Source organism: Pelobates fuscus, chromosome 1 (assembly GCF_036172605.1).
Source record: "Pelobates fuscus isolate aPelFus1 chromosome 1, aPelFus1.pri, whole genome shotgun sequence".
Taxonomy (NCBI): Eukaryota; Metazoa; Chordata; class Amphibia; order Anura; family Pelobatidae; genus Pelobates; species Pelobates fuscus.
The window spans coordinates 85,602,157-85,629,605 of NC_086317.1; the positions used below are offsets into that span (position 1 = coordinate 85,602,157).

Sequence of the window (27,449 nt, forward strand, 5' to 3'; positions counted from 1 at the left end):
AAGATTTATATTGAGTGTTATATGTACACTAGTGATATATGATAAATGTAATCGCTGCAAATAAAAAAAAAAACTAGTGTCCTGTCTGCAATATAATACTTGCAGTTTTGAGTTAAACATAATTGATAGATCAGACTCCAAAGACCAAAATTAAAGACTCATGATTGGCTAAACCACTTCCTGGTGTGGGCAATGCTGAAGAATGCAGATGCAATGTCTGGGGCTTTTGTATCTTTTATTATTTAGGATTGATTGTTCCTGCATTATTTATACAATGCATTAGAAAGGAAGGGAAAGTTTCCAATCTGGAGTGCCTCTTTAATTGCTGGCGAAGAACTATACACACAGACTGCAGCGTCCCATTGGTAGCTCTCGATTCAAGTACATAAAAACAAAGATTATGGAACCTAAAATAAATATCAAGACAATTCATACAAGGATTAGAGAAAGGAGATCTAGGTCCTTATCCAAGGAAATACATTTATAAATACTGTCAATGAAAGCCGCAGTTTGTGATGTATGACCTGTGAGATGTATGGTATATCATTTGGCTACTGATTGTTTTGTAAGCTCATGTAGCAGCAATCTGGTTAATGTAACAGGAACCTGTAAATGAATGTCAACTTCATCAGTAACAAAACATCGTTGTCTAGTGTTTATTTCCTGAAACAGGTTTATTTCCTGAAACAGGTTTATTTCCAGAAACAGGTGATTCTTCTGCCTTGTTTTTCTTTTTCCTTTGACGTCTTCCTTTTCTTCCCCGACAGTTTTTCTTCTGTGGTATCTCAGTGTATGGTTTGAGTTCTTGTGAAGGCGTAGTCGTCATGTTTTTGGACTTATGACCATGAAGAAAAGGTAAATAAGTGCGTGGTGAAGTTACTTCTTGTCTACTGGGTTCATCATTAAGGACATCATTGAATGGATCTTGTTTCCCTCCGAGATCATGTATTACCGAGTCCAATGCCTGATTCTCATGTAATCTCATTTCATTCTTCATGTCATTTTCACCCCACATGACCTTTGTTGAAGATGTAACATTTCCATTAAAAGACTGGCTGTTCTTTTTTCCTTTAAGACCTTTCCCTCTTTTACCCTTGAGGCCTTTCCCTTTTTTGTGTTTTCTTTCCTTTTTCTTCTTATCTTTCTTTTTCTGGGTGCTGGTCTTAACAGTTGAAGGATCGGATGTTGTGCTTGGGGTAACGGTCATCATGAGCTTTAATAAATCCTCTGTGGCCTGTATGACATTTCCCAGAGTGGGTCGCCGCTCTGTTAAGGGCTCCACATATGGTGGTGTGGTGGGATTTTTCTCTTTCTCTTTGTAAACTTGGTCAATAAGTTGTCCTCCGTAGTCATACAGCCCAGACTCTTTAGAAACAGCCACTGTTTCATTGATGTATGTCTTACACCTTTGAAACAAAACAACAATCACAATTTAGTAGGGTTATCTTCTGATTATCTATGAAATGATCAAAATAATCATGGGACCTCTCACAATAGCATTTTGCTGTCCTACACCCAAACACACACATCTTCCCAGATATACATACTCCCAGACACATATGATACATGCTCCAAGAAACACACACACAAACACACTGCTACACATTGACAGACAGGGACATTGTTATAGGGGTTATTTGAGACTGAACCCTTTAATTGTTAGCCCTGAGTCCCCTGTAATATTGTGAAATAATTAACACCTATAATTACATACTTTTTGATAATGCCAGTTTAATGCATCCTATTTGTTTACTATGCAACACAAATTGAGAGTATTGCTGTGCTGCAGGGTGTTAAAGCAGTGGGTACAAGTATAATACTCTGAATTCTTTAAAATATTTGGTGTCATAATGTGATGCACAGAACATGTTAGGGAATAGGTGTGGAGTGGGGTTTTGGGGGGCAAATGTCAATGTATGTGGCATTGATAATTAAATTTACAATTGGGCTGAAGCCCCCAGGTCTTTTGCAACCATGCAATACCCATGTCACACACACACACACACACACACTCAAAAACCCAAATACACAACACACAACACACAATACACAACACACAAAGATTCACACTGCCACACACATACAGCTATTTAGTTATTACAATTCATAGTTATCTTAATAAGGATACTAGGTTCAAAACATCTGATACTTTGTCCATTGTAATAGTCTGATCAGCAGGCACTGTGAACACAGCATGTAAGGGAATTATGTATGTAGTTTATTAATGATTAGAATGCCTGGACTCTCACCTGCTGTATATATAAATTAGTGCACATACTAGACTTTAACTTACCAGCCATACCAGGTCCTGTCTGAGCACTGCTCCTTATGTGTAAACTCAAAGCATGGTACTTGGATCACATTAAAAAATGCCTGTCCCACAACCCGAGATGCTGTGTCATTTACCCGGCGAAGGCACTCCTTAAACCTAAAGGAAGTGGAGAGCAGAGGAAACATTACGCAAATGGACAGATATACAAAAGTCAACAAATTATGGATATTGGGCTGCAAACTATTGCATTCTTCAATAACATTAATATATTTAATAAGCCTGAAATTTAAGATCACAGAAATGCCAGAATATATTCAGTTTAAAACAAATAATTATCCTCTAAATAATGGGCATTAGAGATTATATTAGCCTTGGTGACAGTATAGTCTAATTTATTTTATAAAGACAGGGGGTGAATATTTGCTTATCCTTCTTTACTGTTATATCACAGCAGCAAATACGTTATAAAACAAAGTAACCAATCAGAAATCAGATCAATGAATAAGACTGTTGTCATCCCCCTCCCATATCTTCTTTTGTCGATGATGGTGAAACATGATGAACATAGAACTTTAGGAAACAGTACATAACGAACAAAATAAAGAGACACCAGCATAATCCTGGCTTGATACCAGTGAGGTGAAAAAGGAGTAAAACACAAAATTATTAATTTTAGACTTTAGAGAAAACCATGAAATAAACAAACACTCATTAACAAGAATATCAAAACAAGAATATCCAATGAGTAATAAGTAACATGATATAAAAAATAAAATATGAAAAAAAAAAAAAACACAATAAGAAACCAATACCAAGATAATCTATAATTTTAATGCAAGACAAAGGGGCTTCATATTAACAAATGCAATGCTCAGATAAAAATAAGGAAAGAAGCGTGCAAATGAGGGTGAAAGTAGAACGTGCAGAATATTCCTTTCACCAATACGTTGAAGATAAAACACCAGAGACAGTAGCTCCAGCCTCAAATGCTGAGGAAGCGGCCACACCTTGCATACAATAGGGACCAAAAGAAGGATCAACTCCAGCTATGGAAAGGAGCCAGCAAATCCAACGTGCTAAATGTTGCTCAACCACTATAAGAGCTCTGAATGTACTTAGTCTGTTAAGAGAAGCATCTAAACATACCGCAAAGATGACTTTTGAGTCATTACGTAGCCCTGTCATGAAAGGGACCTGGAAATATAGCCTGTATGGAAGGAGGAGACAGATAATTCTGGCCAGACCGTGAAGATAGATAGATTCCAACTGCAGCAATTTCATGATTTCTTTCTTGATGGTAGCAATATTTGATGGAGGAAGTTTTGAAGACTGACCAGACAGAGTCAATCAAATCAAAGGGAGAGTTTGGACTTCTCCATTTTTACTGCAAAGCTCAAATATTGAAGGAGTTGGATGACAAAGCTGGTCAGGTGCCAAAGAGAATGTGATTCTTGAAGAAAAAAAAAAAACAAGAGTAAATAATAAAAGATAGATGATGGAACAAATCTCTCTCTCTTGGATGAAAGCCATGGCCAGTTATTGGAGCTCGGTGAAATATCATTATGCTAAGCTGAGGACGAATGACATGCAAGTGATTTTTCAGATTTTGTCGTCCCGGAAGAGGAGGGAACAGTCTCTCTCGCAAAGTAATTCTTGCAGAAGAATAAAATTCAGAAAATTTCAATTTGAACTAACCATATTTCGCCTGAAAATTTAGTTAGTTAATTTCCAAAATCAGATGCCCATCATTCCCTATGGGGAATGAAAGAAGGTGGCAATCTCAAAGTACCAATTTAGGGAGTTATCTGCTAAACTGATGAAAGATCTACATTCTAAAAATAACTTTTCTTAATTTTCATCTTTCAGCTGTCTAGTAAATAGCTCTCTGACTTTTGTAACCTTAAATATAGCAATCCCATGTAAGAATAGCAAATTAAGGTGCTATCTGCTAAGCAGGTGAAATATTAAAGTAAGAAAATACCTTTTCAGAATTTTGCTCCTTCTATTGTTTTGTAGATAGCTCCCTAATTTGATATCCTTAAATGTGGAATTGTCATGTTAGGATAGCAAATTAGGGAGCTATCAACTAAACAGCTGAAAGCTAAAAATAAAGAAAAGCTTTTTTCTTAATTTTGTTCTTTCACTTGATAACTCCCTAATTTGCTACCCGTGGTAAAAGGAATTGATCCAGTTCGTTTACAGTTTCTGTGGAAATTCTGATGCTTTTAAATTGTAGAATCGTCCGAAGTTCAATTCAGAACAAAATGAATTGCACATGTCTACATGTCTGAAGAATCCAGGCGTCCGATGCAAGTTGAGCCCAAGCCCACTGATTTAAAAAATAAATTAATTTACCTGTTATAGGAATATGGTAAACTGAACTCACTTGCATTAGATCTGCCATTATTGGAGAATTATCTTTGTCTGCAGATGGCACTCATGGGATAAGAAGGGCAGTTGCCGCAACCAGAGTGTATTGGCCTACATCATGTCTTAGAGTCAAAGCCTTGTATTGGGGATACTGGCTTGTCTGACAACTCAGCCTTTCTGTCGATCAGCCCCAGGTGAAAAACAAGGTGTGTTTAACACTTTCTTCAAGGACACCTGAGCTTTATTAAGTGAGGTGTAAACTGCAGCTTGTTGCATAAGTTCTTTGATAAACTCAACTCCTAACAGCATCCCGTTTGCCGTTTGCGTTAGAACCCAACTTCTTGGCCCTAAGGTCAGCCAGGTTGGCATCCATGTAGTAGACGACCACCATGCGTTGTAAAGAGGCAAATGGCAAATGGCCTGCTATGCCCATTCTCGCAAACTATGTGGGTCTAACGGAGAACAACTATTTAGAATGCCATCTGCTACGAGAAAGATCTGATCCTGGACTGATTTAAAGCCCTGTTCAAGTCCTCTACCTGGGCCATGTCCTGACTTATTCATAAAAGTTACTAGCATTTGCACACTGCCCTGAGTATGTTCCAAACTTCCTTGTCCAATGGCCTTCTCATAATGGGAAAACCCAGAGCTATGCCCCCAGAAGGATCCACTCAACAGAGTGTGGATGCTTCAGAATCCTAGGATCAAAAAATGGTTGACATTAGGCATCCAATATTTGGATATTAGGTTCACTGACAGACTGAGGTTTGGTGGAAGAAGCTGGTGGATCAGAGGGGGGTTCATCTACCACAGTTTCTCATACAAAATCAGTGTCTGTCTCTTCATATTCAAGCTTCATCACACTGTCCGGCACTTTATATGTCTAGCAGATCATAATCCTGCATGTGCATACCTTTTGTAATGTCTTGGGTTCCAGGGATTCACATGGGACAGGATCAGAAGACCATTTAGGCAGTTTGGTGGGGTCTTTACCCTTACCAGTCGCAAAGCCTTCACCCTTCCAGGGACACATCTGCCGAGAAGGTCCAGCTTTGGAGTGCCAAGATTCATCTGAATCCAACTCCTGTGGTATACAGGAAGATAGAGGAGCTGAAAATGGAGTTGTGAAAGACTGAAGATTCGGGAAATCCACCAGAGCTTTGGGCAATGAATCGGAGATTACAGTATAATGCAAGGATTTCATGCCTTCAGGGATGGTGATTTCACCCCCTTTAGCTTTTGCAGGATAACCTACATAAAAAAGGGTAAACCCCACTGGAACCTGGGTGGTTACCCCACCATTGAAAATAAGGTCCAGGCTAGACCCAGGGCCAAAAAAGAATATGAGGTGGGTCACACTCCACTCCACTACTCTACTCCAATAGCAGATAATCCATGTAGGAGTGCTTAATGGAACCAACCGAATGAGAGTCCGGAGCACTGTAAATGGGTAAAAAAATTGCTGACGTGTGAAGGTGATCTGTGGGCAATGGGAAATAGAGGAGCAAAGACTGGAGCACCCAGTCAAGTGTAGTAGTCTTTTTAAGGAGAAATCGAAAGAGAGGGCACCACCCCACCCATGATGATCACAGGCAGAGTGTAAAAGAGAGAGGAAATAACAAATAATAGACCCAGTGGTACTGAAAAATGGAAGGGAAATAACAAGAAAAATACATAAGCCAAGTAGGATGGAACCAGGCAGAGAAATAGGAAAAGTAAAAAAAAAAAAAAACTGAGCTAGAAGAGAAACAACATTTAAGAAAAAGAAGCACAATTAGTATAAAGCTAAGGCCACTAAACTGAAACAGACTCACCTGGGAGGCAGCAGCAAAGAGGAGAATACGGGAGGGGCATGTCAGGAATCTGGTTCACTGATTCATTTACTGGTTAGGCACTTTGTTTTATCTAGTTAACCTTTTGTTTGCTGCTAGGAGGTAACACTAAAGAAGGATAAGCACATATGTTCTGTATTAGAGTTGGCAGCCTCCGCTATACACAATGCCTTTTATTGTACCCATCAATACGTGTAGATCTTTCCTGGCAACAGTCACCACATCTAGATACCCACACTAAAGTGAATTTAAAAGCAGTCAAATTGGAAAAATAACCGAGTTGTGTTTCCAATTCACCTGCTGCCGTTATTCATCCATTGAAATTGAATTTCACTTAAATTCTTGACAATTCAGGTTTTTGTGAATATGCTTTAAAATGATGTTTTCAACAGGAGCTGCTGTTAAAGCATCTGGATGTCTGTACAGGGCACTGAAAGACTAAATACAAAGCTGTGTGTATTTAGATATTATGTGGAGTCATAACTACACTATGTGACAGTAGGCTAAGCACTGTTTAAACATTCCAAGCTGCGGGCAGATATCTCTGAAGGTTACAAAGTTTTTTTTAAACATTTATTTTAGTATCTATTGCATAATTATTAAAGAGATAAAAGCCGATGTCATGCAAATAATTTGTGTGATAAAATGATCAGGATGGGGATAGATACTTGAAACATAGTTAAAATGTTATTGCTGTGTTGTATATGCCCATGTGAGTTTGCCGCTTCAACCGAACAATTGTAAAATCGTATCCAATATACTGTTTGCACAAGAAGGATATTACATTAAAGCCACATCTACAAGCCATGTTAAAGTAGATCTTTCATTTTCAGGGGTCTTCCCATATTTTGTAAAGAACCCTGAAGGTGAAATCTCCAATTACAGTCTGGTGGCTATGGGGTGCGACTGCTGCCATCATGTTGGTCCAGGGGATCGTTTTTTAGCTCCTTGCACTCCATTTGCTAGTATCCCCATCAGTGCAACACCGAGGTAAACAATGAGCAAGACGATGCCTGATTCCTAGATATGCTGCTTGTGACGATTGCTAAGATTTGACAAAAGTTGACGGCAGAGCTCCACGTTTTGTCAACTTTTGTCATCTTCAGGCTTTACCATAAAACAAAGTATTCCCTACTTTGTCTCATAACTGTGGATTGCGTTAGAATTTCAATGAAAGAAATCTCAATTGAGTTCCAACAGAGTCAGTATGAGTTATTTTATTATTATTATTATTATTATGATTATTTCCACTAAAATAGTGCATAACAGTATTTCAACGAGCATCCCCCACAAACCTAGCCTAACGCGGTTCACTCCTCAATGGCGCAAACACATAAGTATTTTAATTGAGAGGGGTTACATATACAAAAACAGCAAAATCCCCCAAACCTATTTCTCAAAGTCTGGTAGTTACGTTTACTGGTTTGTGCCCTCCATATAACAGGAATATTATAAAATAAGAATTAAGTTTAATTCACAATGATCACATTTATCAACACAGTAAAACCCATTCATGTCTTGCTGATTGTAATGTGTATCGATAAGGAAAAGTACCATGAGTAAATAGTAAGCATTTTTGGCACTTATACATCATTTGCTGTTTGTTCATCTTAATTCTGTCCCCTTCCCGGCAAATTGATAAATATTAAAGCATAACGAGATTATCATTACCTGGGTATATTCAGAAATGGCCATAAACCTGGTGTGGGATGGGACAAGTCTAGTTTATTTAAACAAGAACTTTTATTTTTTATTATTATTATTATTATTTTAAACAAGAACTTTTTTTTTTTTATTCTTTTTTTTTTTTTGTGCAAGATATCACAAAACGGGTCGCGATGCCACAATAACAGTCACAAGCACAGTGTCTACATACATTTCACATATGGCATATAGAAGATCTGCACAATTTTTATATTCTGATAACATTAGAGAATTACGCATTTGGTGCTCCAGCTGTTTTCACCGCTAGTATCATCAGTTTATGCAATAGGAGCATAAATACAAGCAAGACTAAGAATTACAGTTTGCTTCACTGGAGTTAGCATGACATAAAGTTAGACGTTTGCTGGCTATAATCATCTGAGTGTTTGGTCTCTGATAAGTCATTTGGTCTAATTAGTTAAACTCAAGCTTGGTCCACCTCGGGCGCCACCATGGAGCACGTGGAGTTTCGTGGGGTTAGTTGCTGTCGCTCCCTGAGTCAGGTCTGGGGTCTACGTAGTTAATAATGGGGGTATTTGTCAGGGCTTGTGTGCGGTATCTTTGTCTGCAGTGGCATGTTTATAACAGAAGTTGTCATGTTGTGCTTTTATGGGTTGCTTTACCTACTGGTTATGCTGGCTGGATGTCAGGTAAGTCAGAGTGTGTGTGTGAGTCATGTGTTAACGATGGTGTGAGTATTTCTAAAGGCTGTAGTGATATGTGTTGGATCATGTTAGGTGTAACAATGGCCTTAATAAAGTTGCTAAGCTCTTGGTCGATAACATTAAAACAGTGTGAAAGTAAGTAGAAGGAGACAGCAGATTAGCATTACTTAACAAACTGAGAGTTCATGTTGCAGCACGGAAAGCTGTGCTCAGGTGAAGTTCTTGGGTCTCAGTCCTCAGGGTGGTCCGTGTTCATCCGACGCCCACTCTGTGGTGCCGCTGGGGTTGCGTGTATGCCGCTCGGGCCGGGAAGCGCAAGCCCATTGCGAATAAAGTCCCGCTGCCCATGCTGGTTCTCTGTGTGTCGCTTGGGGAGTGAGTCCCGGTGGCCTCCTGGCGTGTGTGGGGTGTCAGGATCGGGACAGGGATCTAACACGCAGAGTACAAAGTGTAGTAGGTACGTATACCGGACCTTAGAATGGCCGGACTTAACGTAAGGAGTAAGTAGAGAATGGTCAGAGGCAAGCCGAGGTCGAGGGAACGAGAAGACAGGTAAGCGAGAGACAAGCCGGGTCAAAGGATAACAGAGATAAGCAGAGTGATACAAACAAGCTGGGTCAGAACCAAAGAGACAATAGACATACAAGAGCACTGAGTGACTAGACTGGCTAGAACCACGACAGGGCAATGAGCAAATGCGGCAAGCTCTATTAAATACCCCGGTTCTAGGAGGTAATCAAACCCCCGACGAGTCCTGGTTCGTGTTCAGGGTTTGAGTGACAGGTCGAGCCGGCTTGGCGTCATGACGTCGGCTACTGAGCGTCACGTCATAAAAGGGCGTGGATCCCTCGCGGCCGGCGTGTAACTGACCGGAGGGACCGCGAGGAACGGAGGAAACAGCCCTTCTGAACGGGAAAACGTCTAAGTCTCTCCTCTTATCAGAGGTAGAGACTACAGGTACCCTGACAGTACCCCCCCCCCCTCAGAAACGCCCACCGGGCGGAAGCATCCGGGACGAGATGGAAAGCGGGAGTGAAAAGCCCTGCGGAGGCGAGGAGCATGAACATCCTCCTGAGGTACCCAAGTCCTCTCCTCAGGACCATATCCCTTCCAGTCGACAAGATACTGTAACCTCCCTCGAGAAATTCGAGAATCGATGATGGAGTTGATCTCGTACTCCTCCTGGCCCTCAACCTGAACAGGACGGGGAGAGGAAACAGTGGAGGAAAATCTGTTGCAAATCAACGGTTTCAGCAAGGAAACATGAAAAGAGTTAGGGATGCGTAAGGCAGATGGAAGTACTAGACGATACGCAACCGGGTTAATACGAGCCAGGACCCTGTAAGGGCCAATGTAACGAGGCGCGAACTTCATAGAAGGAACCTTTAAACGAATGTTTTTTGTACTCAACCATACCCTATCACCAGGAACAAAAACAGGAGCCGCCCTTCTGCGTTTATCAGCGTGTTTCTTGAACAACATGGAACTATGTAGGAGAATTTGTCGAGTCTGATCCCACAACTTCCTCAGATTGGCAACATGAACATCAACCGACGGTACCCCTTGGGAAGGAGAGACCGAGGGAAGAATGGAAGGATGAAAGCCATAATTCATGAAAAAGGGGCTAGAACGAGTGGAATCACAAACAAGATTATTGTGTGCGAACTCTGCCCAAGGAATCAAACCGACCCAATCGTCCTGATGTTCGGAGACAAAACAACGCAAATATTGTTCAATTTTTTGATTGGTACGTTCAGCAGCTCCGTTAGACTGAGGGTGATAAGCAGAAGAAAAATTCAATTTGATGCCCAATTGAGAACAGAAAGATCTCCAGAAACGTGAAACAAATTGGGAACCTCTATCAGAAATAATTTCGGAAGGTATCCCATGTAAACAAAAAATTTCTTTAGCGAATATTTCCGCCAATTCAGGAGAAGTCGGAAGTTTAGGTAAAGGCATAAAATGAGCCATCTTAGTAAACCTATCGACTACAGTGAGAATAACAGTCTGTTTTTTAGAAATAGGCAAATCAACAATAAAGTCCATGGCCAAACAGGACCATGGTCTTTCTGGAATGCCCAAGGGCTGTAATAGACCACATGGAAGAGTATGAGGTTGCTTAGTCTTAGTACAGATCTCACACACTGCAATGAACTCCTTAATATCCTTTCGTAAAGAAGGCCACCAGAAATCTTTAGAGATTAAGGAATATGTCCAGGATGCCCCGCCACCTTACTCTCGTGGAAACACTGTAAGAGCTCCCTTTGGAGTTCAGGGGGAACGAAGTGTCTTGCCACAGGAGTCTGCCAGATGTTGTAACTTCATGATACGGTCAAGCAGTGGAGAATGAATTTTAAGACTTGTGTTGGCGATAATATTGCACTTGGGGACTATAGAGGACAACACTGGCTCAGACACATCAGAAGGTTCATATTGGCGAGACAAAGCATCGGCTTTAGAATTCTTAGAACCAGGTCTGTAAGTGAGTACGTAATTGAAATGGGTGAGAAATAAAGACCAACGAGCTTGCCTGGAGGACAATCGCTTGGCCTCCCCAATATAGGACAAGTTCTTGTGGTCCGTCAAAATAGTAACAGGATGTAAGGTCCCTTCCAATAAATGTCTCCATTCCTTTAAAGCCATGATAACTGCTAGTAGTTCCCTGTCACCAATGTCATATCTGCTCTCCGGGCCAGATAGCTTTTTGGAAAAAAAAACACATGGATGTAATGGTTTATCCACACCTAACCTTTGGGACAGGATAGCGCCTACACCTGTCTCTGAGGCGTCTACTTCGAGTAGGAAAGGCAGAGTAGTATCAGGGTGAACTAAAATTGGTGCGGAAGCAAAAAGTTCTTTGAGGGTTTTGAAAGCAAGAAGTGCTTCAGTAGTCCAATTCTTAGTGTCAGCCCCCTGTCTGGTCATATTGGTGATAGGAGCAATAATTGACGAGTAACCCTTAATGAAGCGCCTATAATAATTGGAGAATCCAATAAACCTCTGAATGGCCTTGAGACCCTTAGGTAAGGGCCAGTCTAAAATGGACTGGAGTTTATCCGGATCCATCTTAAACCCTTCCCCAGAAATCACATAACCAAGAAAGTTTGTCTGGAACTGCTCAAAACTACATTTCTCCAGTTTGCAGTACAAGCCATGTTGAAGAAGTTTGCGCAAAACCCTTCTGACTTGTCTGTGGTGAGTCTCAATGTCCCTAGAATGTATAAGAATATCATCCAGGTATACAATAACGCAGTCCTGTTGAAACTCCCTAAGAACTTCATTGATCAAGTCCTGAAATACTGCCGGCGCATTGCAGAGACCAAAAGGCATTACGGTATACTCGTAGTGCCCATATCGAGTGTTGAACGCCGTCATCCACTCGTGACCCTGCTGAATCCTCACCAAGTTATATGCCCCTCTGAGATCTAACTTGGTGAAAATCTTGGAACCCTTTAAACGATCAAAGAGCTCGGTAATCAAAGGAATCGGGTAGGCATTTCTAACGGTTATTTTGTTCAAACCTCGGTAGTCAATGAAAGGTCTCAGTGTACCATCCTTCTTTTTAACAAAAAAAAAAACAGCCCCGGCAGGGGAGGAAGATCTCCTAATAAATCCTTTGTCTAGATTTTCACGAATATACTCCTCTAGGACTAAGTTCTCTTTAGTAGACAAAGGGTATACATTGCCCCTGGGAGGCATGGTACCAGGGAGTAGATTAATCTTACAATCAAAGGACCTGTGTGGGGGTAAAGTATCGGCCTTCTTTTTGTCAAATACCGCCTTTAAGTCCAGATACAGTGGAGGTATTTGTACTTCTGTAGGGTCGGTAGACTGAGTGGATGCATTAACTATGCAAAGCGGTGAGACTTTCTGTAAACACTTCTCCTGACAACTCTGACCCCATGAGATTATCTCCCCTAATTCCCAATCAATAATAGGGTTATGTCTCTTTAACCAAGAATACCCCAGGACTATGGGAACAGAAGGAGATGAAATGAGTAACAGAGATATGTCTTCCTTGTGTAAAATACCAACAGTTAAGTTAACGGGTATGGTTTCACGAAAAATCACAGGCTCAACTAAAGATCTACCATCTATGGCCTCAACGGCCAAGGGCGTGTCCCTTAACTGAGATGGAATAGTGTGTTTAGTGACAAAAACTTGGTCGATAAAGCTCTCAGCAGCTCCGGAATCTATCAATGCCACAGTCTCTACTACTCCCCTCTCCCAAGTTAAGGAAACGGGTAGCACAAGCCTATGATCTTTATAATTATGAGTAGAGGACAAAATAGAAACACCCAAGGCCTGTCCTCTAGAGAAACTTAGGTGCGAGCGTTTCCCGATCGATTAGGACAATTTAGGCGTAAGTGACCTCTGACTCCACAGTACATACACAGCCCCTCCCTTCTCCTGTACTGTCTCTCCTCTTCTGAGAGATGAGTATTGCCTATCTGCATAGGTTCTGGAAAAGGTAAGGTTTTGATCTCAGGACTTAGAAATGAGGGAGCTAGTTTGAAGGAAGGTCTACAGGTTCTATCTCGAGTGTTCTGTCTCTCTCTTAAGCGTTCATCAATGCGAGAGATAAAAGAAATTAAATCCTCCAAATTCTCAGGAAGCTCTCTAGTAGCAACCTAATCAAGTATTACATCTGATAATCCGTTTAAAAATACGTCTATATAAGCCTGTTCATTCCACTTAACTTCTGCCGCCAAGGACCTGAACTCTAGTGCATACTCCACAAGAGTTTGGTTATCTTGTCTAAGGCGCAACAGTAATCTGGCTGCATTGACCTTTCTACCAGGAGGGTCAAAAGTTCTTCTAAAAGCAGCTACAAAGGCATTATAATTATATACTAACGGATTATCGTTTTCCCACAACGGATTGGCCCATCTCAGAGCTTTCTCAACGAGTAAGGTGATAATAAATCCGACCTTCGCCCTATCTGTAGGATAGGAACGGGGTTGTAATTCGAAGTGGATACTGATTTGGTTTAAAAAACCTCGACACTTCTCAGGAGAACCACCATAACGTACAGGTGGGGTAATACGAGAGGAGGCACCTACAGTGGCTACCTCTAAACCTGAACTTACAGGGGAGATAGAATTATTACGCATCTCTTCTGGTGGGTTATTAGGACGAGATAATAACGCCTGTAGTGCTAAGGCCATCTGATCCATTCTATGTTCCATGGCGTCAAACCTAGGATCGGAAGGACCAAGCTGACTACTTGTACCTGCAGGATCCATTGGCCCTGTCGTAATGTCAGGATCGGGACAGGGATCCAACACGCAGAGTACAAAGTGTAGTAGGTACGTATACCGGACCTTAGAATGGCCGGACTTAACGTAAGGAGTAAGTAGAGAATGGTCAGAGGCAAGCCGAGGTCGAGGGAACGAGAAGACAGGTAAGCGAGAGACAAGCCGGGTCAAAGGATAACAGAGATAAGCAGAGTGATACAAACAAGCCGGGTCAGAACCAAAGAGACAATAGACATACAAGAGCACTGAGTGACTAGACTGGCTAGAACCACGACAGGGCAATGAGCAAATGCGGCAAGCTCTATTAAATACCCCGGTTCTAGGAGGTAATCACACCCCTGACGAGTCCTGGTTCGTGTTCAGGGTTTGAGTGACAGGTCGAGCCGGCTTGGCGTCATGACGTCGGCTACTGAGCGTCACGTCATAAAAGGGCGTGGATCCCTCGCGGCTGGCGTGTAACCGACCAGAGGGACCGCGAGGAACGGAGGAAACAGCACTTCTGAACGGGAAAACGTCTAAATCTCTCCTCTTAACAGAGGTAGAGACTACAGGTACCCTGACATGGGGTACCTTGTCTGCTCTGTCTCACCAGACCCTTCTTGAAGCCCATGTGGGGTGTTTGCCGTTCCTGGTGGTCTCACTGTGGGGCTGCGCTGTTCCCTGCTGTGGGTGCCCGTGGATTTTCTTCTGGGTGTGGTAAGTGGTTGGGATTGGGTAGGGACGGTTGGTACCTCGGTGCTCTCGTGGGGTCGTCCCTGTGGCTGCAGGTGCCTGGGTTGGGCCTGTGCTAGATTTGTGTTGAGGTGTTCACCTACCAATCCTCTGCCGTTGTTTAGTGCTATGTCCCGCCAGTGCAGCTTTCTGTTGCTGAGGGCTTTTAGGTGGGTGGCTTGAGCTGGGCGGGCGTCGCTTTGTTGTAGTAGTTTCTGCTCCCGCCTGTCTCTGTCCTTCTCCCTCTCCGTGAAGGCTGTTTGCGGGGCCATACGCTTTTCTAGTGTTGCCCAGAAGCGTTGGAAGCTCTTTTCGATCCGCGTGAGTATACACTCCACCGCTGAGCAGCAGTCTCCGCCATCTGGCGTGGGTGTAGGAGGTGGATTAGGCCCCTCCGCCATCTTGTAATGGACTCCGCTTAAAGTGGAGGAGCTGCGCCGGGAGACCAGTGGCTGTGGAGGTGAGGTTTCGCTTATTGGGACCGGGATAACCCCCACCGGTCCTAATACTTCGGGTGCTGCTTGCTTTGGTGAGCTGGGAGAGCGGCCGCCTCTCCCCTGCTCTGCAGTGTGTAGGCCCCAGGTCTCTGGTCCGGTGACCCAGCAGGCGATCTGGGTATGCAAGGTGTCCTCCCGTTCCCCATCATTTGTATTGCAAGGTGAGGTAAGTTGGGGTTCAGGAATCAAGCAGTTTTTCTCTGTTTTTTGTCGAAAATCGGATCCAGGCTCAGGAGCTCACAGATAGTGTGTCTGTTCAGCTCCCCGGTCAGGCCCCGCCCCCCTAAACAAGAACTTTTAGTGATTTTCTAAAAGCTATAGTTGGAATGAATGGTTGGAAAATTAAAGTAAATGTGTCCCATCCATGCAATATGCCTGTGGCGGACCGCCTGGCACCCCGATTGGGTGCCTCCACCAATCGCTTCTTCCTAGCTGTCGCCGAGTACCATAAGCTCCGCACCGGACACCATAAGCACTGCAGCCCCTTAGACGCTGCAGCTTGGGGTATCACCATCCCTTCTCACCCTGGACCAAACTCCTGGATCCAGCTCCCAGTGAGAAGACCTCTCCTCCAAGAGAGTATATCAGTTATAGCAGTGTAGCTCTTACAAGAGCTGGTGATTATAGCAGGTATAGCGGTTCCCTACAAATATGAAATTAGACTCTATGTTGAGGGTAAGCAGGAACTGTTTAATGGCAGCCACAACTGCTGCCACAACTGGCCTTATATGCAGGTCCCCATGCAAGGGGCACTCCCCCCTGAACCTGAGAGTGGACTAGATACACTGGACTAAAAACATACACACAATTACATTGGCTCTCAGGTCCAGGACACTCCCACATAAAACAAGGTAATCCCTCCTCTGTGCCTGGGAGATAATTGAGTCAAGCACTGTATTAAACTGAATTATCTCCAGGCACAGAAAACATACATTTTTACAAAACCCCCAAAATACCTTTAAACACACAAACTAACATCCCCTGATAGCCCTGATCTGGGTGACCAACATATCCAAAAATCACCCAGATCGGTTCAGGGGTTCAGGAATTTCCTGGAAGTCATAATTAGACCGACCGCATGCATGGTCCCATGCCCAAAACAGTACCAGAGAATCAGTGCTTGTAGTCGATCTAGTTCGGTAGTTTAAAAACCGAACAAACTACCGAACATAGTCACTGTTGTTACCTTGGAGCTGGTTCACCTTGTTCGTGGGAACGTTTCCACCGAACAGTGCCCTTCGAAGTTGTGTAAAACTGAACGCAGGCGATCCTGGAAGTCCAGCGGTTTTACTGTCCGTAAACAGTTCCATTAACTCAACGACCAAACATCGCTGCCTGCATTCGCGGGAACAAGATGGCCGCCACCTCGTGGTCGTTCATGCGAACAACGGCCACCCAGACGTACCCTTAGAACACTGCAGTGGTGTAACGAGAATATACCCCTACACGCAGGATCCAGCCAAACAGAAGACAGCACAGAGGAGAGATACGTCTACCGGACCTTAGAGTGGCCGGACTCGACGTATATAGGAGAAGTACAGAGTCAGGAACGATCCGAGGTCAAGGGCACAAAGAGACAGCGTAAACGAGAACTAGCCGGGGTCTGGTACACAGGAATCAGCAAGCCGGCAAACAGAACAGACAAGGATAAAGCGAAAACGAAGTCAGAATACAAAGCCAAGGTCAAATACGGAGGAACACAACTGAACACAACAAGCGCTAAAGGGAACTGTAGCAGAAACCACGATAGGGCAAGGAACTAAGGGAAAAGGGTAAGTATAAGTAGCCTTTAAACTAATGTGATTGGCTCCTGTCACTTCCACACCCCCAAAAGGTAAGTGTATGGGGTGATTGGCATGACAGGAGCCAATGGGAGCCTTTTTGCAATTTAGGCTCCCACTGTCTCTTTAGGAGCGCGCCCGAGACTCGCGGCGCGCTCTTAGATTCAGGCGGGACATGTGACCGCATCTCGCGGTCACTGCCCGCCTTCCTGTCTGAAGCGTCGGATGAGCCGCGTGCGGCTCGTGCAGCCGCAGGACCGCGCGCGGCTTGAAGAGAGGATCGCGGCCGGCCCCTGGGAAAGGTGAGTAACGCTACAAGTGGGAAGTGTTACAAACTGTCAATTAGGCTTAACAAGCTCCCGGGTGGTCTCTGGTTCGTGCGGCTGTTTGGGAACTGAACCATATAATCCCAATTGCAACAGAGCATTTTTAAAGTATTTTAGCCAGATCTATAGCAGGGGGCCATAGTTTTGAGGCAGGAGGCTGGCAAGCAGGCCCCTCCAAGAACACGTTACAATTATTTCTTTGTTTTTAGCAAAGTTCGGTTTCTCCTGAATTGTGATTTGTCTGAATTTCTGATTTGTCTGAATATTTCGGGTGATCAGTCACTCATCCGAATTTCCTAAATTCTAGAAAGGCACATGGACAATTTAAAAAACAAACAATACTGACAATAAACTTGTCACATGTATTTGCAGAAATGGCCAGCTAATTTACATGGCCCGTGCAGCATTTTAATAGTTGGTTCTGCCATATAAGAACAAGTCTTATTTAGAGGTATAGTATAATTTATTATATCTGGGTTGCAGATATCAGAAAACATGAACCTGATCACATTGGACTTACTTGGTGTCACACTGGCAGTGACTGATGGTGTGCCAGCGGAGATTTCTGTAACCATAATTGTATGAGAACGGGTGGATAACATGTTCACACTGGTCATGTGTCCGGCAGCATGTGTCAGTCTCTTTATGTTCTCCTGCAGAAATAGAAGAATTAATTAAACAACGGAATCATAGAATATATTGCCACTTACAGACAATAGAGTATTTTAAACCATACAATGTTGCCGTAGCTGCACAGCTCTGTGATTGCATTTTATTGTTTTGTTTGAAAGGTTCAAGGATGATACCCACACCAATATCCTCTCTACACCCACTGGTCAAAGAGTATCTTCCTGTCGTATTCATCATATTGTGAATACTGTGTATAATACAGTCCATTTCCTTAGTTCTATGAATGGCTCTAATAAATTACTTTGTTTTGTGGTTTATTTGCCATTTACAGTCTCTTAACATACTGCCCAATGAGAGAGGCAGTATATGTTCACAGATGTAGCTAAAGTGGAAGATCCTTTTCTGTATTTGCTAAATCAGTTTTATCAGGTTTGGATGGAGTTCATTAACTTAGGAGAGTCATTTGACACTCTCAGCCAATACATTCCATGTGAAGATAGATGGAATTCATACCAGTAGAGCAGAAGTACGTGCTTTGTCTTTAGCAATACCTGTGAAGAGGAGCAGGACTGCAGGCAACCAGGGACCCCAGGGAACCTTCAAACCATTGAACAACGGTTTGATTCGTAAAGGATTAAAGTGGTATCATGACCACTTAAGTGATTTGAAGAGGTCACAGTTTTTGGAGTCTATATGTACAGTGTTTCTATCACAAGTACTGTGAATACGAAGATACTTTATTTTTCTGCTGGAGGTGTAACTTCCCCTCTGTCAGTGTCATTAGCAGACTGGGCTAATCTATAATCTAAATCTAAGCACAGAAGGCGTCCGTCATCAATGGCAGCATGGCACCCTGCTCCATACAACCGTAGGCCTAAGTCCTTCCTCAGCCCTGTGTTGGGATATCCCTCCTCCTGCATTGAGAGGGAGTTATGTCACAGAGCGAGAATTGGGCTGCAGGGGGAACTTGGCCTCATCACTGGTTTCAAAGTAAGTATTTTCTTCAATTTGTAATTATAATTTTTTTAAACCATGCTATAAATGATTGCTTTAAACCGATAAAACTGTGTTTTATTAGTTGACTTTTTTATTATTTGGTTGGAACAACCCTTTAACAGTGAGATGGCGCCAGGAGATTCATGGCACCATAATCACTGCAGTTTTCTATTGTTTTGTAGTTATGTAGGAGCTAGCGTTAATTACGATTTGTTATTATTTTGCCATATGCAGGAGGCTTTTACAAAAGTGGTATACATACACAGAAAATGGGATACAGCTTTTAACATAAGTGTTTAGTAGGTTATCCGCTCCAAAGGTGCCTCCCCCGATAGAGGTGGGAGGCTCCAAACCCTTTCTGGATCAGTTCATTCCAAGGTAAAACAGGACTCCGGGTGATGGGTGTACTTTTGAAGCAGCTTTATTGGTACATACAAGACAAAAATACAAAATAAATTAAAATAGTATTAAACTTGCTGAAGGTCCTACGCGTTTTATCCCTAACGTATGGGACTTTTCCTAAAGTGACACTGACCTACCTACAGAGTATATACTGTAGGTGTTTTTATCTTGCTATGTCTAAATATATTTTGTATGTCTGTAAGTCGTTATCGGTTCAGATTCAGTAATCTCTGTAAAACACCCTGGGTAAGTGGCTATGGACACTATATAAGGAATTCTTCCCTAGTAAATGTTCAGTGGATTGTGCCTCTTATATAGACACAATTGTAGAACATGCTGCATTCCTTTGTCTTTAATCTCCATTCTGTATAAAATAATCAACTTTTTGCTGTTCCAACTGTTTTCATGTTAAAACCTAAAATCACATTCCATTTGTGGAAAAAAAGGAATCACCGATGATGTTCATAAGTATTTCTGCTGTGAATGCAAAATGTATTTAAATTCAAACTGATTTGGTTCACTAAACAGAAAGCTATGATGAGTTGAGAGAACTGTCTAACAAAAATGAGAGGAAATAGATCATTTTAAAAGTTCACAGTTCTGCTTAATTCGACAATCCTCTCCCGCCTCCCCCTGTTCTACTTACAGGATTATTGACTAAAGTGAGAATTCAAAGTGTATTTAAAATTTAAGGCCAAACTGGAAGCATAGCTGGTTTAGAGACTTTTTTTTTTTTTCGTTTGGCTATTGTGACCTTATATTTGAAATTTATTTAGAATTATTCATACATTTTCACTTTTACTAAACAACCCTGTATGTTTTGTATATTTATTCTTGAGTAAACATAACTCTAAATTCATCTGATATTTCAAGACACTAGATAAAGCAATACAGCTCAAGACAAGTTAATTTAGGTGTCTCTATGGTAAAAATCTCTCTCTGCCTCACAGGTTTTGACTTTCTCTCCGTCTTGCAGATTATTGTCCATCTTGTGATATGGCTTTCTGAGGATGATGGGTTTTGCAGTATGAAGTTGTGAAGTGCATGTCTATTGAAACTTACAGAATGCCAGGAGTTCTAGTTAAAGGGGCAGTTTAGGCACTATAACGACTTCATCTAAATTAAGTTGTTATGGTGCCTTCCGGTGCCAGGAGAACCCAGGGAGCACTCTTACCTCAAGGGGTTAAACCATTTCAGGAAAAGCGAAGTGCTGACGGGCAGGGGTGCCGCTGATTGGCTGAGAGCCCCATTCACAAAACTGGCTTGGAAAAAACATACCTCTTCAAAGCCAGTTTTGTGAATGGGGACACATTGATTGGCTGAGAGCATCAACTTAGATGAAGTTATTATGATGCCTGGAGCGTTAGGTATATTGAACTAGCTGGTATATCTTGCGGTATAACTTTACCAGTACCTGGCAGACATGTTAGGGTGCTGCTTTGGGTGATGTCACTTCCAAATTACACATCCATGCACCCAATATGTAGCTCACTGCTGGGATATCAACCTCTAGTCTTATGCAACAATAAGTTCCTAAATAACCAATAGTAATCCTGCTTCATCCATGGCTGATCGTTTCCTGAATAAATGAATAGATGACAAGGGAATTTTTGACCCCTAATCACTGGTGATCAGGAAGGCTTGCAGTTATATCCAATACAGAACTTCCACAGTGCTTCCAAATAAGGGATCTCAAACACTTGGCCTAGAACTCTCAGAATTCTTTGAATGCAATAGATGGCCAGAGAATCGTGAGAGTTTGAATTGACTGATGTTAGTTCTCTTTTTCTAGGGATACCAGAGACAAGGTCACAAAACCCCACAGGGTTATTCACTAATTTGAGAATTTCAAATTTAAGGTCAAAATATTCAAAATGGAAAAATTTAGTTTTGCCGGATGTGCTTTGAGTTCGGCTACTCTTGCACATCATTATTCACTCCCGTTGTACAACATGACCGTGACGGACCGCCTGGCACCCCGCCCGGGTGCCTCCATCAATCGATGCTCCTAGTGCTCACCGAGGACTCCAAGCACTCCACCAGACACCATAAGCACTGTAGACCCCACGAACCGCTGCAGCTTGGTTGGGGTCACGCCGTCCTCCACCCAACCTGTACACAAGATCTGAATCCAGCTTCCAGTGGGTGAACCTCTCCTACTCCAGAGAGCGTAGCAGGAACAGCTCTTATAAGAGCTAGTGGTTAGAACCCAGGGGAGTATAAGGAGTATAGCAATCCCCAGAGTGAATTTACTTGTCCCCTCCACACATGAGATGAGACTCTATGCTGAGGGTGAAGAGGAACTGGTTTAATGGTAGCCACACTGGCCTTTTAAGACAATCCCCATGCAAGGGGTACGCCCACATGGACCTTGTTGGGGACTCCAACACAATGACACAGACCAATAAGAATAGTGATTAAATGCACAACACTCCCATAACAAACATAAAATCCCTCCTCTCTGCCTGGGAGATAATTGAGTTAGATACTGTATCAATTCAATTATCTCCAGTCAGAAAAAATACATATTTTACAACATTTCAAAAAATCACCCAGATTAGTTCAGGGGATCAGGAATTTCCTGGAAGTCATAGTTTTTACCGACCGCAGGTATGGTCCCACAGCCAAAAGAGCCGATGGAGGACCGACTGGGAACCGCAAAGTTTTCAGGCAGAAAATAGTTCCAGGGCATTCGAGGCTAAGTTACCCTGATGTCTATTCGCGGTTTTGGTCCATGCGAACAAGATGGCCACCACCTCATGGTTGTCTATAGGAATTGCAGCCACCCAGATGAACACTTAGACCACTGCGGTGGGAATTGCAACAATGTATCAATTAAGCTTAACAAGCTCCAGGGTGGTCTCCGGTTCGTGCGGCTGCTCAGTTACCGAACATATAATTCAAATAGACAAACAGAGACTTTTATATCACAGTTTACAGGGTCCATAGTCTGTGGGCAGGAGGCTTGCAACCAGGCCCCTCCAAGGACTTGTGGCAAACTCAAATAAAAAGGGGAGTTTGTCACAATGACATTCAGCCCATACGAGAGAGGGTCAATGTTTAACTTGTGAGTTACCCTGAGTGGAGCTGATCTTTTTTTTTTTTTTAAGCATGTTTGCCCCCGACATCTCTTTAGTCATGGGGTTATAGTCACAGGAATGCCTCCTCTCTTGTCTGTCACACCATTTCCAGTATTTATACCTCCAAGTATGCGGAACAAAGAGCTACCCAAATACCATAGATGCTAAATATCAGATTAGCAAATTAATCTAAAATTTATTTTTTACCAGAATGGTTAGTAAGATATTGATGTAGATATATTTCAGAGTTCCTTGGAGAATGCTGAGTTAAGGTTTTTGGAATGTTACAAAAAATGGAGATAATGTGATAAAAATAAGAGGAGAGATGCTCCAGAATGGGGGGGGTAACCTCTACAGGAATTTATCAGAGGAAGCTATCAATCCCATATAATATTTGACTTTGAATTAAATGAATTAAATCCATATACTATCCATCAACATCTGTATAATAATATGTTCACTACAATCAGTCACTGGTGTGATTGTGTCAAAGACTATAGCCAGTCTAATTAAAACCAAAATCAGACTCACTGTACATGCATAGTGTCACCACTACATCGTTATAAAAAAAGAGAAGTATTGTAGTGCTGGTTACAGCGTAGAAGTTGAAAATTTTAGGAAAGTTTCTGAGAAGATAACATAGAAAGAGAAAAATCATTCCCAAGTAAAATTGAAGAGTAGGAATCCCGACGATTTTTTCACTGGTCAGCCAGCTTATCAAGGAGGTGACATTTAGACTGGCTCTACTACTTTTTACCTATTGGTTACCTAACCACTAGCAGTACCGTAATACATGTGCTTATAGGAACACTATAGTCACCAGAACAACTACAGCTTATTGTATTTGTTCTGGTGAGTATAGTCAGTCCATGCAGGCTTTTTGTTGTAAACACTGTCTTTTCAGAGAAAATGCATTGTTTACATTGCCCCCTAGGGATAATTCCACTGACTACTCCTCAGATGGCTACTAGAGGTGCTTCCTGGGACAGTGCTGCACAGTGTGCATCACTGACATTCAGTGTCTCTGCCCCTACATGGAGAAGCTGAACTTTCCACATAGAGATTCAATGCATGATTGATTCAATGCATGTCTATGAGGAGATACTGATTGGCCAAGGTGGCTTTTGGCTCCACCCTCTGGCCCATCTGTTTGGCTGAGAATAGAATTTACAATCTCAGCCAATCCAAAGCATTGCGATTGGCTGAGATCATCACTTATAATGATGTCAGCCAAGGAGGCAGATCAGAGGCAGAGCCAGCAGCAGCAGACTGAAATAAATGTAAGATTTTACTAAATTAAGGAGTCCAAGGGGGGTAGAGGGGCTAGGTAATGTTTTTTTTAACAATACAGGGTCAGGAATACATGTTTGTGTTCATGACCTTATAGTGTTCCTTTAACCACTTATTTTACTTTTTTCACTATGTACTGTTACAGTTGTAATATACTTTCTTTGCTTTATGATTTTTGGGGGATTAAAGATGCTGAATAATGCAATTTTGTCAAGGTATCCTCGAAGACATGTTGAAGGATTTCTGTCTTTCTCTGTTTTCTTCTCAGCAACATTCCTGACAATTTTCACCTTTTACTCTGTGACAATTGCTATAATGTTCCATAACATATAACCATGTCGTGGTGATACTATGTCAATAAATTGAGTTAGATTTTGTGTTTAATTAGCTGCAGAAGACTGGTAGATTTGGCTATAGTCTGGCTCATTCGCACCAGTAACGAACTGTAGTGAACACACACCTCTTCCTAACACAGATATTGATGGATAATATGGTTTTGATTAATTTAATTAAAAGTTGTATATGGGATTACTAGCCTCCTCTATTTGTTTTTCAATAAGGTTGGGCAGTTTTTTTTACCACTTATAGCCAGCTATTATGTTGGAATTTTTTTTTTCTATAATTAATTTGTGTATAACCCTTGCATTATTAGTCAATTTGGCAAAGATATGCAAAAATATGCAGCTATTAACATATTCCAAGTGTCCAACCCTCAATAATATATCAAACCATGGGTGTTTTGAGAAGACCCCCTGACGTGTGACTAATTCCATTTATTTCCACATAGTACAGGGGGTTGAAAATTTCTCCACAGCTCATTTGAATGAGAATTGGGTACTCTGAATGTACTCCTAGATGCCTTGCATTGCATAATAACAACAAAATCCGCCTATAATTAATTAAGCAAATATGTATATGGTTGTCTTGGTAAAGATACTAATTTTTCATTTTGCAAGATTTGCCATGCGTATAGGGTTACCCATCAGCCCACAGAGGCTTATCGGATAGAAATGTAACTCAGCAGCCTCTGGCCTGTTCATTAGTTAGATCACAGCTTACTCTATCTACGTTTGCAGTCAGAACATGATTCGAGCACTGGAGGTTATGAGAGTAGAATATTGGTGACATTCTCTGATGAAGCAAGAGGTGGAAAGGTCACAGGTAGCAGTCAGCCTTCAGTGTTACACTTTTTTGCTCTAAAAATACTGCTGTGTTGGAGTCCATCTGTTGGATCTGTCTGCAGAATGAAGTGGATAACTGAACTACATCTCTGCTTGCAATGCTCATACAGCATTCCTGATGGGATAAGCCCAGCAGTGCTACAGAAAAAAGACAGCATCAACCATGGCTGCTTTACTTCCTGGTTTGTTGAAAACACAAGCTGCAATGTCTGGGGTCTGGAGCACATTTTGGAACTTCAACTTCAAATATACATTTTTAGATTTTATTATTTTCAATATATTTGTATTAGGAAGTATGGCGGTGTGAGGAGCTGTGCTCCGTGGAGGTTAGGCTAGTCGCATGTAGGCTGAGAATGATGAGAGTTTAGTATAAAAAAGAGTTAGGCACATACCATACCTAAAGGTTCATAAGAACTGCCTTTGCAAGCTCTTTTCAGATATACTCCCAATGAATACATTTGTGAAAAAAATACATGCATGCATTTATTGCAGGTATAATAACTAAACTGGGATTTATTGTTTTGTTTATTTTTCTTCCCAGTGTGGCATGTTATTTTAAAGCCCTCACCCCTAATAATATCTGTCAGTCTGTCTATCTAGTTGTCTAGCTAAACACACAAAGTGGTCTGCCCAGACACTGTCATGGCAACAGAAACCTTCCCAAATATCACATGTTGTTATGGCAACCAACACAATGGCAACACTTGCAATATTTAAATTAGGCAATAGAAGGCTGTAAAATGTGTGTCTAACAGAACTGAAGGGACTATATTTGGCACATATGGAGTGGGAGAATGCTGACACTGACCCAATGAGAGCTGGGCAAGGTACCAGACCAAGTCTGACCACAAAGAGAGCGGAAATATGGGCAGGGGGAGAGAAAGGGCACAAGTTCCTGAAGGTAGCAAGCCAAGCAAAAATGGATGAAGAGGGGCCAAAGGGAGAGGGAATTGGGGGCCAAATGAGTACAGAGACAGATGGGGAGGAGGGGGTGGGGGAGGAAAGAGAAATGAACCCAAAGGAAGATGAAATGGCCAGCAGAAAGTGTAGACAGATATACCTAATACAGATAGATCCATTAAAGTGGCATATGTTTATATTACTATCCATGTAGTATACACAATTCTGTACATAATAGAATACACATATATTTTTTTCTTTTGCCAGAAATTTACCCATACACACTTACATGCAGTTTTCCAGCAGTCCTTTTGGGTGCAACGTTGTGCAATGATTACTTAACATTGGCACTTCTCAGGAACATTAAACACATGTTGCAAAATGTAACATTTGGCAATACCCACCGTTTGAATGACACAGACAAATTCCTCAGAATAGAACACACCTTTTCATATTATACACACTCACAGTGAGTCACCTCACCAGACTATACAATAATGACTAAAGGCAAGAGCACATTAGCCACTGATATAGTTAAACTGTATTTCTGACTGCTAGTAACACTTTTTAAATGAATGAACTTAGAGGAAAACACAAAGAGACACATAGAGGGTCAGCAAATGGCAAAAAAAAGTGTATTTTTGGAATCCTCCAAATTTCCAACATATGAAAATCACGGATATGATGAAGAGACTTCTGAAACTACCTACCTAGATCATCATAGGATTCAGCGATGTTGCCAGATCCACACCACAGGGTCCCTGGGTAGGTAATGCCCCTCTTGACTCTGTGTTGATGCTGTTGTCTGTTGTCCTCCCTGACCCAGGGTAAGTCTCCCAGCTTGAAGCTCTGGCAGATCAGCTTGGCTTTAGCAAACTCCCCATGGACTGAGTCCCCCCCAGCATGCTGTCTGTCTCTCAGGCACTGGGACAGAAATGACTGCACCTGCAATTCAGCAGACTCCAAAGAACAGGACTCGATCTGCCACCTGCTGTCCCACGTGAACGTGACCAGTTCCTTGCCATCTGACACTTGATACAGAGGGTTCGCTCCCAGAATAGACACCTGGGCACATCCATGCACATCCAGGCTGGTCCACTCATTGGGGAACCCCAGCACAGTCCAGATCACACAGGAAAGTAGCAAGCCTGGGATATTCCACATGCCTTCAACACTCACTTCAGCACCACAGCCAGGAGACAGCAGCCTCACACATGGAGTGAGTGAGCTCCCTTTGTAAGGGGGTTTCTGATAGCTAAATAGTATTATATATAGGAGGGACTTGCAATTAACATATAATGAGTCTAACCCACCATGCACAAATAAATTCTCTGTTAGTGCTGCTTCAATGAGTGTGTCAAGCACCCAGACCCCTCCCACTGCATGTCCTGTGAAAAGGATCAAGTATTGCTGAATGTTGGGATTTTTTTCATTCACAATCTGGTAAGAGAGGAGACAGCCAGAGGGCTGACATTTACTCTGTAAGGTGAACTTTAAATGCCACATTTGAATCTGTACAACTTTATCAGTTATTATCAAATCTACATGAAACAT

The 27,449-nt window shown here is 42.1% G+C and overlaps 1 protein-coding gene across 1 annotated transcript; it reads right to left on the bottom strand.

Annotated features, from left to right (window-relative positions):
- Window positions 1–216: 216 nt before the first annotated feature.
- On the bottom strand, window positions 217–27,449 carry PROCA1 (protein interacting with cyclin A1). Its single transcript, XM_063444253.1, has 4 exons — window positions 26,606–27,449; window positions 17,937–18,069; window positions 2,294–2,428; window positions 217–1,406 (listed from the first exon to the last, which is right to left on the bottom strand). The coding sequence occupies exons 1-4, from the start codon at window positions 27,447–27,449 to the stop codon at window positions 650–652; spliced, it is 1,869 nt and encodes a 622-aa protein (XP_063300323.1). The 3' UTR covers window positions 217–649.